This window comes from Phocoena phocoena, chromosome 5 (assembly GCF_963924675.1).
Source record: "Phocoena phocoena chromosome 5, mPhoPho1.1, whole genome shotgun sequence".
NCBI lineage: Eukaryota > Metazoa > Chordata > Mammalia > Artiodactyla > Phocoenidae > Phocoena > Phocoena phocoena.
Genome location: NC_089223.1, coordinates 103,152,716 through 103,165,595, shown reverse-complemented (window position 1 = coordinate 103,165,595; position 12,880 = coordinate 103,152,716). Strand labels below are relative to the sequence as shown.

Genomic DNA, 12,880 nt, shown 5'->3' with positions numbered 1-12,880 from the left:
ACCTCATCTTAACTAATTACATCTGCAATGACCCTATTTCCAAATACAGTCACATTCTGAAGTACTGGGGGTGAAGACTTCAACATACCTTTTTGGGGACAATTGAACCCATAATAATAAGTCACAGACCTGAGATTACCCATGTGAGAAGGAATGTTTCAGATTCGTTAAACTTGAAAAGCGTGCCCTCTCTGTCCCAAGCCAGATTTGAATTATTTTCATAATAAGAAGAGGACAATTCAGGATGCCATGAGACCAGTTGGCCACAGCATTTTTTCTGTTCCAATTTCTCTGTTTAAAGCAATGCAATTCACATAGTGCAAGAAACAAATGTTTTTCAGAACATGAATCGAAAAATGCTGTCTTAGAGGTTGGTTTTATTTTTTCAGTTTTTTTTTTTTTTTTTCCTTTTGTGGTACGCAGGCCTCTCACTGTTGTGGCCTCTCCCGTTGCGGAGCGCAGGCTCCGGATGCGCAGGCTCAGCGGCCATGGCTCACGGGCCCAGCCGCTCCGTGGCATGTGGGATCTTCCTGGACCGGGGCACGAACCCGCGTCCCCTGCATCAGCAGGCGGACTCTCAACCACTGCGCCACCAGGGAAGCCCTATTTTTTCAGTTTTAAAAACATGCCTTTTGACAATGAAAATCATTTCTTATATCTTGATCGGTGATTAAAAATTTAAATCTACTTTTCTGTAAAAAGAACACAACTTTTATTCTTTCATATCTTCGTGGGAAAAGTATTTGCTTCAAAGTATCACCCCATAGGTCACATACATGCTTGTATATCCAGAGACTACCTAGTTTTTTTACAGTCTTTGTTTAGATGTAATTCACGTGACATAAAATTCACCATTTTAAAATGTACAGTGCAGTAGTGTTTAGTATATTGAGAAAGTCGTACAATCACCGCTACTAATTCCAGAACGTTTTCATCCCCTCAGAAAGAAACCCAATACCCATCAGCAGTTATTCCCCATTCCCCCTCCCCAGGCCCCTGTCAACCACAAATCTGCTTTCTTTCTGGATTTGTTTATTCAGGGCATTTCCTATAAATGGCATCACACAGTATGTGGCCTTTTGTTTCTGGTTTCCATTTACCTGGTATCATGTTTTGGAGGCCCATCCATACTGTAGTAGGTATCAATCCATTCCTTTTTATGGTTGAATAGTCTTCCACTGCTTGGATAAACCACATTAATCCATTGATGGATATAAACATATACCATGCTTATCCACTCATCAGTGTCAGGCTATCTTTTTTTTTTTTTTTTTTTTTGCTGTACGCCGGCCTCTCACTGCTGTGGCTTCTCTGCTCCGGACGCGCAGGCTCAGCGGCCATGGCTCATGGACCCAGCCGCTCTGCGGCATGTGGGATCTTCCTGGACCGGGGCACGAACCCGTGTCCCCTGCATCGGCAGGCAGACTCTCAACCCCTGTGCCACCAGGGAAGCCCCAGGCTATCTTTTATAGGACATAAAAGACTGAGGAACAGTAGTTGCTTCCTGGGAGAGGTACTGGGGAACTGGGGCTCCAGGATGGGAGACACAACAGTTTTTTAAATCATAGTCTTTTGTATTATTTGAGTTTTTACATTGTTCATAAGTACCTTTAGGAAATAAAACAATTAGCTTTTATTTTTTTTTTTAACATCTTTATTGGAGTATAATTGCTTTACAATGGTGTGTTAGTTTCTGCTTTATAACAAAGTGAATCAGCTATACATGTACATATATCCCCGTGGGATAGGGAGGGTGGGAGGGAGATGCAAGAAACAATTCTCTTTTAAAACTCTATGTGGTTGTGGGACTTCCCTGGCAGTCCAGTGGTTAGGACTCTGTGCTCTCACTGCCAAGGGCGCGGGTTCGATCCCTGGTCGAACCCTAGTCGGGGAACTGAGATCCCGCAAGCCATGCGGCGTGGACAGAAGTAGAAAAATTAAACAAACAACAACAGCCAAAAACTCCATGTAGTTGTGAAATGTAGAATGTGACATCTGTGGGTAATACAACCTGAACCTCCTAAGAATTCCCCAATTGAGGAATGCCATTGTGGCGTGTCATGTGTCCTTCCTCTAAGAAGACAACTAACAGACCATGCTGGGCTGAATGAGTTTGGGCAGTGGTCTAGTTTTGACTGCGAGGTAAGTGATTTGCTTCTTGCACTGCCTTTCAGTATTTACAGTCCACATTTGGGCTTCAGCAAAATTGTAAATTACTGCCTAGCGGGGTCACTTCAGGGTGACTCAGGAAGTGCTAGATGAGCAAATGTTAAAACTGAAAACAGATCTTCTGCCTGGGGCCTGGGAGGCAGCGGCCACAAAGAGTCTAAAGCATAGTATTAGCAGCTGTTTGTAAAAAACCAACATCGAAGCCCTGAGTACGCACCTAAAAACCATCAAAAACAATAAGAGAATCCATCAGCTGATTCCAAATCAATAGAAAGAATTGATACCTTTTCTATGAGATAATTAAAAAGCACTTTGAAAAACAGAATGGAAATCAAAACCCTGTTTCTAATAACAATCAAAACTAAAGAGTTCCATAAGCGCAAGTCCTTTTATGCTAAAAACATTCGACAGAGTAAAACTATCAATTCTTTCTAATTTATAAAGTTGAAGTCATCGCATCAGAAAGTGGAATGGAATTGTTTTTTAACTAGAAAAACGGAGTTCCTAGATGGACAATTTGAGAATAGCCAAAACATTTCTAAGAAAACGAAAACTAAAGAGAGCACTAATCATCCCAGTTATTAAATCATATTATAAAGCTACAATGATTGAGGCAGTTTGGTACTAGCAGAAGAGAAGAGAGAGCCAGGCAATGGACCGACCACATATATGAGAGTTTGGTTTCAACAAAGGAGACTGTTAAAATTACACAGACAGTTATTCAACCAATTGTGTTTGAATACCCGGCTCATAGGGCTAGGCGGCTGCTGTACTCTTGACCACAGAACTAATTCAAAATGGGTTGAAGATTGAAGTAAAATAAAGTTATAAAAGGACTAGAATAAAACACATTTTTTAAAATGATCATTTTGAAGGGGAGAAGACCTTTCTGAGCAAGACACAAAACTTAGAAAATACAAAGGAGAAGATTGGTCTGTTTGACCACTGACTACATACAAATTAAACCAAGAAAAAAACCCCTCTACGTTGCAGCAAATGATAATATTTAATACTTTATGAGATCAAAAGGCAGAGGACAGACAGGGAAGTTTGGTAATACACAGTATTGGCAATACACAGGACAAACAAAGGGAGAGATTTTTTAACATTGAATATGTCCTTAGAAACCGTTAAGGAAAATACCAAGAACCTAATAGAATAGGGCACAAATACGCAGTAACAGAAGAAGAAATATACAAACGGTTTCTATTCATTTAAAAACAGATCTGATCTCAAATACAAATCACTGCAGTGAGATGCTGTTTTTACCTGAGCCAGTGTCTGAGATGCCAGGGTTTAATAGGATGGAGCTGAGGTGGGACTGGCATGCCGACAAACTCATGGAGTTTTGTCGGGAATGGAAATCAGCGCTGCCTTTTTTTGGAAGGCAAATCTGTCAAAGTTAAAATCCGTTTACGCTTTGGCCCAAAGTCCACATCTACGAAGATATTCACACGTGCTGGTGTGGACACTCAAGTGTGTTTATTGTGCTTTTTTTAGCAAAAGCAGGGCAAAGACCCACGTGCTTGTCCCTGAGAATTGGATAAATAAATGGTAGTATGTCCCTGGGGTGGAATCCAGTGCAGCAGTTTAAGGAATATCAAAACATTTTTAACCCACGACATGGGAACATTCGCTGATGGGGAGCATCCTCTGAGGTAAGGAGAAAAACAAAGGTGAAACTGTCTGTCCAGAGCACTTGGAACATGAGAAAGTTACTCACGCACAGAAAATATCTGGGGTTCCAGAAAGGTCAGTGTGGGACAGGCATCTCAGTCTGAGGTCAAAGAGAGACCTGCTTTTTAAAGTTACATATCTTGGGCTTCCCTGGTGACGCAGTGGTTGAGAGTCCGCCTGCCGATGCAGGGGACACGGGTTCGTGCCCCGGTCCGGGAGGATCCCACATGCCACGGAGCGGCTGGGCCCGTGAGCCATGGCTGCCGAGCCTGCGCATCCGGAGCCTGTGCTCCGCAACGGGAGAGGCCACACAACAGTGAGAGGCCCACGTACCGCAAAAATAAATAAATAAATAAATAAAGTTACATATCTTTTGTACCATTTGAATTTTCACCGTATTTTTCCCCTACTTTTTGAATAATCAGTTTGGCTGGTGGTAGTTATATTCACTTTAGGACTAATGAAAGGAATGCATATTTTCTAGGAAATGTTTTGTCAACATTTCAATGAGTAAATAAATAAAAATGAGTAAATAAATGAGTAAATAAATAAAAATAAATAAAAACTCATTTCAAATGAGTAAATAAATAAAAATGACCTTACCTGATGCTGGAGGGGATTTCATAGACATGAAATTACGAAATATTCCCCCGCTGCCGATGTCGCATCAATTGGTCCGATGCCTTCAGAAAATAATTTGGCAGTCTTTCAAAAGCTCATATCCTTTGACCCAGTAATTTAATTTTAGGAAAAATGAAAGAAAATGTTTTTAAAAGAAGACCCCAGAATGTTCAGTTGTAGTCAGAGTGGCTTCATTGCCTAACTCCAGGAGCCCCATTCACTTTCACGATGCCCCAGACGATATTAGTTAGATTATGTAAAACCACCAGCAACGTAAAAGCCCAACAGTGAGGGGCTGATTATGCAAATGAAAGTGTACAAAGGAATATTACACAGTCCTAAAGGTGTTTTCCAGAAAGAGCAAGCATTGGAAAATGCCTGTGATAGGATGTGTAGCAGAATCACCATTAGGATGAACAGGGCTGATGCGGAGAAAAGCCTCGGAATCTGGATAAAAGCCTGTGGTTCTCGCCACGCAGGCTGTGGAGTACAACATCTTCGAAGGCATGGAGTGCCACGGCTCCCCGTTGGTGGTCATCAGCCAGGGCAAGATCGTCTTTGAGGACGGCAGCATCAACGTCAACAAGGGCGCAGGCCGCTTCATCCCGAGGAAGCCCTTCCCCGAGTACCTCTACCAGCGCGTCAGGATCAGGAACAAGGTATGTGGCCAGGGTCTGTCGTGTGCAGAGCGAGCAAATGTCACAGCTGCACGAGCCCCTCGTTCCTCACGTGTCAGAGGAGCTGGGACGTGACCCGCCTGCGTCTCAGGCTGGAGTGAGGACCAGACGAGACTGACGAGGTGCCAGCGATTTGCCAACTGTAAAGGGCTGTGCATGTGGGGCGATGGGAGGAGTCCTGGGAGTACACCAGCCAGGACGCACATCCTGCGTCATCCTGGGGGGTGGGGTCTTCACCACCCCCTCTTTTAGGTGTCATGACCTTCCTTCTGTAGATCAGAACCCTGGCGCTCAAGGCAGTGCAGGACTGCCCAGCATCACACAGCTGGGAGAGCTCTGAAGCCCTTAGTGCCGTTTGGTAAAAATAAACCTCCCTAGCCCACTTGAGGGGTGGCAGAACTGCCTCTAGACTCCCTTCGATCTGCCCTCTTTTCTCCTTCTCCTTGCTCCCCTTCCATTCTGCATCCTCCTTCCCCCCTTTTTCTTGAGGAGTCTTAGCATGGACTCAGGAGGTCAAAGGGCATGGAGTAGGCACAGGCTCTGTCCCGTCCCCAGTCCCCAGTCCAGTTCAGAGGAGGAGGTTCGCTCATGCGTCAGAAAGACTCCCACCTGTGATCAATCATCTTCCCTAATTAGGTCCCTCCCATCACCATGACAACCTGCTTCCCGCACTAAAACGGCTCATGCCTGCCAGAAAGCCCAGCTTTATTTGTGTATGTGCAGGGGGTGCTCCTGTGTGTATGTGCTCCTGTGTGTATGTGTGTGTGCATGTGTGCCCGCCTGTGTATGGTCCCACTCTCCTTGTGCTTCGTAAGTGGCACCAGTGCCACCAATTTACATGCAAGAGGCCCGAGGCCTCCTGGCATTCCCAGACTCCCAGGCCAACCATCACAATGCTCTGTGTCTGTTTACTGTCCCTCTCCACGCCTTAAAGTGTAGCATCCCAGGTCAAGGATACCAAATCGCACAGATGTTATGCGTCAGATGGGGAAATGAAGGACATGGAGAATTGGCAGGTTAGATCCGAAAGATGGCCAGGGATAGCGATGTGGCCACAGCAGGCTACTGAGAGACAAAGGGACTCGTGTAAACTCCTGTTTGGGACACTTACCAAGGGGGCAGAAACACACCTTGGCTGGCTTCATTCCCTCTAAATCAGTTTGAACCTGAGGTCTGTGGTTAACAGTCAGCATCTGTGAGAGGTGGATGCCTGACCTCGATGCCAAGACGTGATCTGCAGTGGCCAGGCAGACGGGTCCCCTGGCACAGGGCCACCCTCCCCACATACCTGAGGGCAGAGCACGGAGGCCAGGCCAGGTGGGGGATGGGTCCTGCCCCAGAACCTATGTCTGGCCAAGCTGAGTTCAGAGGTCACTGAAGGGAACTGGGGGGCAGGAACACAGGCCTGGAACCGGCTGGAACCAGGGAAGCCCAGAGGCGCAGGAAGCAGGTATTGAGAGGGATGGGGCAGAGTCAATGAGGCCCCAGGGCATCAGGGGAGCAGGGCTGCTGGAGGCAGAGGATGGGTTATCACCAAGCAGCGCTGGGCCCTTGATATTGGTGCTGAAAAAGGACCCCTTTGTTGTAGAGGAGGGAGCCTAGGGCTGGGGTCGGGCGCTGTCACCTGTGCAGGGGAAGAGGGACGTGAAGCTGGGGTCAGGGCACTGTCCCTGACTGCACGTGTTCCTGGCCACACTCTGTCTCCCAGGGCCTGGGACGGACGCCCACACGCCCCTGGCCGGCTCTGAGCTCACCAGCAGGCTCCCAGCCTCCCACCGGAGCCCCTGCGGCTTTTGGCTTCTCTGCCTTATAGCTTTCTCTCCCAGGACAACCCTCCACCCACGGGGATGGAGGCTGTGCGCTGTGTCCCGTACTCCCTGGGGTCCAGGAGGTTTGCCCTCTGCGGTAGCCCTGAGCCAGGTGCCCTCAGAGGCGGCCTTCTCGTTCTCTCTCCCTGTGGTGGGTGCTCTCCCTCCTCTCTTCCTCCTCCTTTGCGGGATCACCTTCCAAACTACCTGCCCCCAAATCCACGATGAAGACGACCCCCTGATGCCACCAGTGCCCGATTCAGGGGTCCTTGTCAGGGTGTCAGGGAAGTGTTTTCCTCTTGGAAACAGCTTTGGAGTCCTCCTGCACGAAGCTGTGTATGTGTCTGTGCTTGTGTGTGTATGGATATGTGTGTATGTATGTGGGTGTGCACTTGCCTGTCTTTTTATGTATGTGTGTTGGATTGTGTGTGTGTGTGAGATGTTATATACGTTAGTGTGTATATTAAACACGGTGTGTATGCAGGCACGTGTGTGCACGTACGTGTGTGAATTGTGTGTGGGTGTGCATACATATGTGTGCGCACATGTTTGTGCACATGCGTATATGCATGCCTGTGCACGTGTGCGGGCGGGTGCCTTGTGTGGTGTGTGTACGAGCACATGTGTGCATGTTTGTGCCTACGTGTGTGTATCCCCGAGGAGACCATGGTCACTCTCCTGCATGCGGGAATGCATACATGCATCTTGTCAATCAGTTGCTCTTCTTGTTCTCTGTTTAGGTTTCTGGGTTGCAGGGGGTTCCCAGGGGCATGTATGACGGTCCTGTGTACGAGGTGCCAGCCACACCCAAATATGCAACCCCTGCTCCTTCTGTCAAATCTTCGCCTTCCAAACACCAGCCTCCACCGATCAGAAACCTCCACCAGTCCAACTTCAGTTTATCAGGTACGAAACTACAGCGGCCAAGGTTCCCCACCCCACAGTGGCCCCCAGAGCCCTGAGCTCCTGAGTAAGGAATCCACGGCCTCAGGCACTCGATCAGGAGCCGGAGATGGGAGTGTGGGTTCCCCTCCCCTCCCGGGGTTGGGCAGAGAGGGCTGGGGGAGGTCAGAGAGCAGAGAGGGTCCGTGGGAGCAGCACAGAGATACCTGACCCTGATTTATGAAGAGTCTGCCTGAAAATTGGCCTTATGCTCTTCCTTAACGCTCTTGGGGACATTTTACACTCTTACCCATGAAGCTAAGTGTGGAGAGGGGAATCAGAGTAGCTGCCTTTGCTGGATGTACGTTCTGGGTCGGGTCTTCAGCCATCCATGGTAGTACAGCACACACTCTCATAACTCATGACCGTTTCATCTTCACAACAGCCCTGTGTGTAGAGTGGTGTTATTCTTAAGGCTCCAAGACAGTCAGCGTCAAAATGCCAGGACTTGGTGCTCAACAAATGTGTGCAGACAAAATCAAAAGTTCACGTGCTCCTTCAGACTTTCTGAAGGCTCCTGGGCCGTGTGTCTACAGTTTCATCAGATCGCCACACAAGGGCAGGTGTGCACATGTTGGGACATTGCCTTGGAATTTCGAATATTTGAGGGGTTAGCATGAGTTGTATGCTGTGCTAGGTGCCAGGAATACGGTAATGAATAAGACACAGCTGGGCAGGCTCAGTCTATTCTAGAGGTCAGCAAACTTTTTCTTAAAAGGCCAGGTAGTAAATATTTTAAGCTTTGTGAGCCAAGAGGCAATATCTAAGACCATTTGAAATGGAACCATTTAAAAATGCAAAAAACTATTCTTAGCTCATGGGCTGTAAAAACAGGGCTGAGGGCTTCCTTGGTGGCGCAGTGGTTGAGAGTCCGCCTGCCAATGCAGGGGACACGGGTTCGTGCCCCGGTCCGGGAAGATCCCACATGCCGCGGAGCGGCTGGGCCCGTGAGCCATGGCCGCTGGGCCTGCGCGTCCGGAGCCTGTGCTCCACAACGGGAGAGGCCACAACAGTGAGAGGCCCGCGTACCGCAAAAACAAACAAACAAAAGAAAAAAAACAGGGCTGAGTTTTCTCAACGGGCTGACTTCTGGTCCAGCAGGAGTGAAGGACATTTAAACAGAAAAGGCGATGTAGTTGGCGAAAGAGAGAATGAAAGGGGCAGAGAGAAGATGAAATGCCAGTTTCAATGCGGGGGTGACAACCTACCATCCATTCAGGGATTACGCAGCGGGGAGCATGAATCAGAGGGTCCCCCAGTCCAGTCCATCTCACTTTCCCTGAGCCTGTCATGGAAGAGTTTCTCCCACACCGTGTGATCCAGTGTCTAAAGAAAACTAATATTTTTGCACAAGTGGACCCTAAACACAACTGGAATATTTCATCTGACGCGCAGTCAGCAGAACAGGGATTGGTTGCAATGCTTGGAAAACTGTCTGCGTGTGACAACACACAACCTCAGGGAGTTTGCACACTGGATCTCTGGTCTCATGTTATGTAATTCACGATTGCAATTAAATGCTGAGAGACATTCCCTCCCTTTTAGAACAACAAAAAAACAATGAAATGGCAAGTCTGCAGGAAGTGTCCCCCAACCATCCTTCTTCTCCCTGCTCAGCACCCACTTCTCTCTAAAGCCCCAGCACTGCCTTTGACCAGCCCCTCAGCAGTTTCACAGGTGACTCCATTGGATACCAACTGCACAGACACTTTACAACATCAGGATGGACTTCACAGATGTCCTTTTAATTAATTTATTTATTTATTTTTGGCTGTGTTGGGTCTTTGTTTCTGTGCGTGGGCTTTCTCTAGTTGCGGCGAGCGGGGGCCACTCTTCATCGCGGTGTGCGGGCCTCTCACTGTCGCGGCCTCTCTTGATGCGGAGCACAAGCTCCAGACGCGCAGGCTCAGTAGTTGTGGCTCACGGGCCTAGTTGCTCCGCGGCATGTGGGATCTTCCCGGACCAGGGCTCGAACCCGTGTCCCCTGCATTGGCAGGCAGATTCTCAACCACTGCACCACCAGGGAAGCCCCACAGATGTCCTTTTAAATATCTGAGTGAGGTTCCATCATAAAGACATAGCAAGGTTTATTGAAGTACTGTCCTTTTGTACAACAGGTATTTTCAAAGTACCTGGCATGTAACCAAACAAGGTACAGATGCTTATGAGGTAGAAAGATATTAAGCACTTGGCCTGATTTCTGGGTCTAGGAAGACACACTGTCTATCAGTGAAACTATGAGAGAGAATCAAAGTCGGTACTCTAAACCAAATTCGTTGTGGCTTACACAGATCATATAAAGTCAGAGGTAGAAAGACCTCATCTAGTTATTTTTGTCGTTTTCATTGAAGTCTTAATTGGTAAATCTTTGATTCCTTATGAGGGTCAGCATTTTTCATGTGTTTATTTTAAATTTCCTCTTTGGTGAAATCATTGGGAGTGATGGTGAGAGGGGATAATCCAGTTTCCACCTCCTGGTTCCTGGGAACAAGACATCGAATATCGGGCGTTGGTTCAGTACACATACTGGACCCTGGGAGGCAGCGCCTGACCCTAGCGGGCAGCCTAGCAGAGCTCTCAATGTAGACCATCCCAACTTCATATCAGGCCAGCATCTTCCGATCAATGAGGTTCATGGTGAATCCAGTGAATCCTGTTGTCGTGTGCTCATTGTTACAGCTGCTTTGCCATAAAATTGATCCTGTGGTTTGAGGCAATAGAGTACACAATACTGTGGATAGGAGTCGGCTTTTATTTTACAGAAAAGGAAATGAGGCCGGGAGAGGGGAGTGTCTGATTCCAAATTACCCAAATTCCAGGCACCCTTTGTGCTGGAAGTGAAGTCTCCCGACTGGACCCCTGTCCACAACATCCCTCTTTCCCAGCATCATCCGTCATTCAGTCTTCATTTAATACATATTCACTGAGCGCCAGGCACTGAGCTTAGTGCTCCAATTTTAAATCTTGCTTTAACTGCAAGAGAATGCATGAGATTGGAGTGGATGGTTGGCTTTCCAGATTTAAAACAAAAAAGGCAACCCCCACCCCCGCCCATGCAGACCTGCCCATTGCAAACAGGGTGGGTAAACCCAGCTCCAAGTGTTCACACACAGCATGCACGCACGCACACGCATGCACAGATACACACACGCATGCACACAATCTACAAACGCACATACATGTGCTCCCGTGCATAGCACATAAAACACCCTGGGAACAATGGACACTGCCAAGTGTTGAGTGTGTGGTAGGAGCTGGGGCTTTGGGGACAAACCAGTGGGGCTACGATCCTGGCTTCCCTGCCCTCTAGTGGGGTGCCCCCTACAATGCGTGACCTGGGCCTGAAATTCCTCATCTGTAAACTGGGGCTAAAACAACACTCCCTTCATAGGGTTGCTGTGAGCCCTGAATTCGACAGCATATGTTAAAGCACCAAGTCTGTGTCTGCACGCAATAGACACTCAGTAAGTGTTTGCCCATTTGTCTCAAGAACATGAAGCCAGACAAGAAGGAGCACAGCGTGGTCAGGGCTGCAGGAGGGTGGCCCCGGGGCCTGGGGGGCATAGAAGAGGGAGCAACGGACCCCGTGGAGGTCGGGGAGCCTTCCCAGAGGTCAGCCTGGATTGAAGGATGGTGAGGAAGGAAGGCGTGTTGAGACGAGGGCTCGGCGTCCCAGAGGCTGGGGGACACGACATGAGAGGGCACCCAGCCCGCAGGAGCAGCACATGGAGCTGGTGTCAGCAGATCTCGCTGGAGTGACTGGCTCTGTCTCTTCCAGGTGCCCAGATAGATGACAACAACCCCCGGCGCACCGGCCACCGCATCGTGGCGCCCCCTGGTGGCCGCTCCAACATCACCAGCCTCGGGTGAAGGCAACTCGTGGATGACCGAGCGTGAAGGATTCTGGGAAGGATGTCCATCCCTTGCCCTGTCAGTGTTTGGAAACCCACAGTATCGTTTGGTACTGATGGGGGGAAAATGGAATGATGTTCTTTCCTTTTTGGTTTAGGAAGAAGTGGTACTAGTGTGGTGTGTTTGCTTGGAAATCCCTTGCCCGCAGTCGTGTGTTCATCTGAGTCCACCTCAGAGCATGGTGTCTCCAGGCCCCTCCTTAGTGAACACAGGTTCCAGCCTCGTCTTGTACTGTCCCTCCCACTTCTGACGCCACGGGCTCCACGATTCTCTGAGTGGTTCCCTTGCACCCCTGTAGCTGTTCTAGGATAGTTGATGCATGTTACTAAGTTACGTCTGCGAGTCTGTGAGTGCGTCCGACAGAAGACAGCCGAGGCCCTACATAGACACGAAGCCCAGACCTCAAGCCCTCGGGGGCAGCTCCAAAACTCATAGCAGGAAGATGTGTCCTCATCGTCCCCTCCCCCAGGTCTACACGAGAAGGAAGCCCGCCCCACCGCCAGAGAAGCGTCCCTCTCGTCCTGTGTCAGGAACCCTGGTCTCCGTGGCACCTGTAACTCGCCATGACGTCTTTCCGGTCTGTGTGTGTCCTTCCATCCCGCTCTAGACTGCAGGCCTAGCCAGGTTCACACTCAGAAAGGGGTCTCCCACCCTCATTCAGGGCTGACCGCGGTGTGGCCACAGCTGCTCCCGGCGCCCGTGTCCTGGTCCCTCCCAGGCGGATGACGAGGCCATCAGATTTTTAAAGTTTTGTACATAGTTTTCCTTTGTAATCGCCCTCATTTTTACTTAACAGCTGACTTATTGTGACTCTTATTTCTGAATTCAAAGCTTGTGAAAAAATAAAGAAAATAAATGGCCCACTCCCTGACTGGGGTGTTTGCATTTAAGTGATGGCTGCTCAGATGCTCATGCTTTGTGCTCCCCTTTGTAGTAACGGGACAGCGGTGCTTACTTCCGCAGGACTCGCTCTTGTTAGGTAGCCGGGGGAGCGGAGGAGGGCGGAGAGGGAGCCAGTCATGATCTGGGGAGTGTTAGGTCATGAGAACAAGGATGAGAAGAGGAGGACGATGG

The 12,880-nt window shown here is 48.8% G+C and overlaps 1 protein-coding gene across 1 annotated transcript in view; it reads left to right on the top strand.

Moving 5' to 3' along the window:
* The window catches only part of CRMP1 (collapsin response mediator protein 1), a 67,448-nt gene extending 55,684 nt beyond the window's left edge, over nucleotides 1-11,764 (top strand). The window contains exons 12-14 of the mRNA XM_065877149.1: nucleotides 4,947-5,126; nucleotides 7,693-7,858; nucleotides 11,673-11,764. Of these exons, the coding sequence (XP_065733221.1) occupies nucleotides 4,947-5,126; nucleotides 7,693-7,858; nucleotides 11,673-11,764 (438 nt within the window). The remainder of the gene's footprint in view (nucleotides 1-4,946; nucleotides 5,127-7,692; nucleotides 7,859-11,672) is intronic.
* The last annotated feature ends 1,116 nt before the right edge of the window (nucleotides 11,765-12,880 follow it).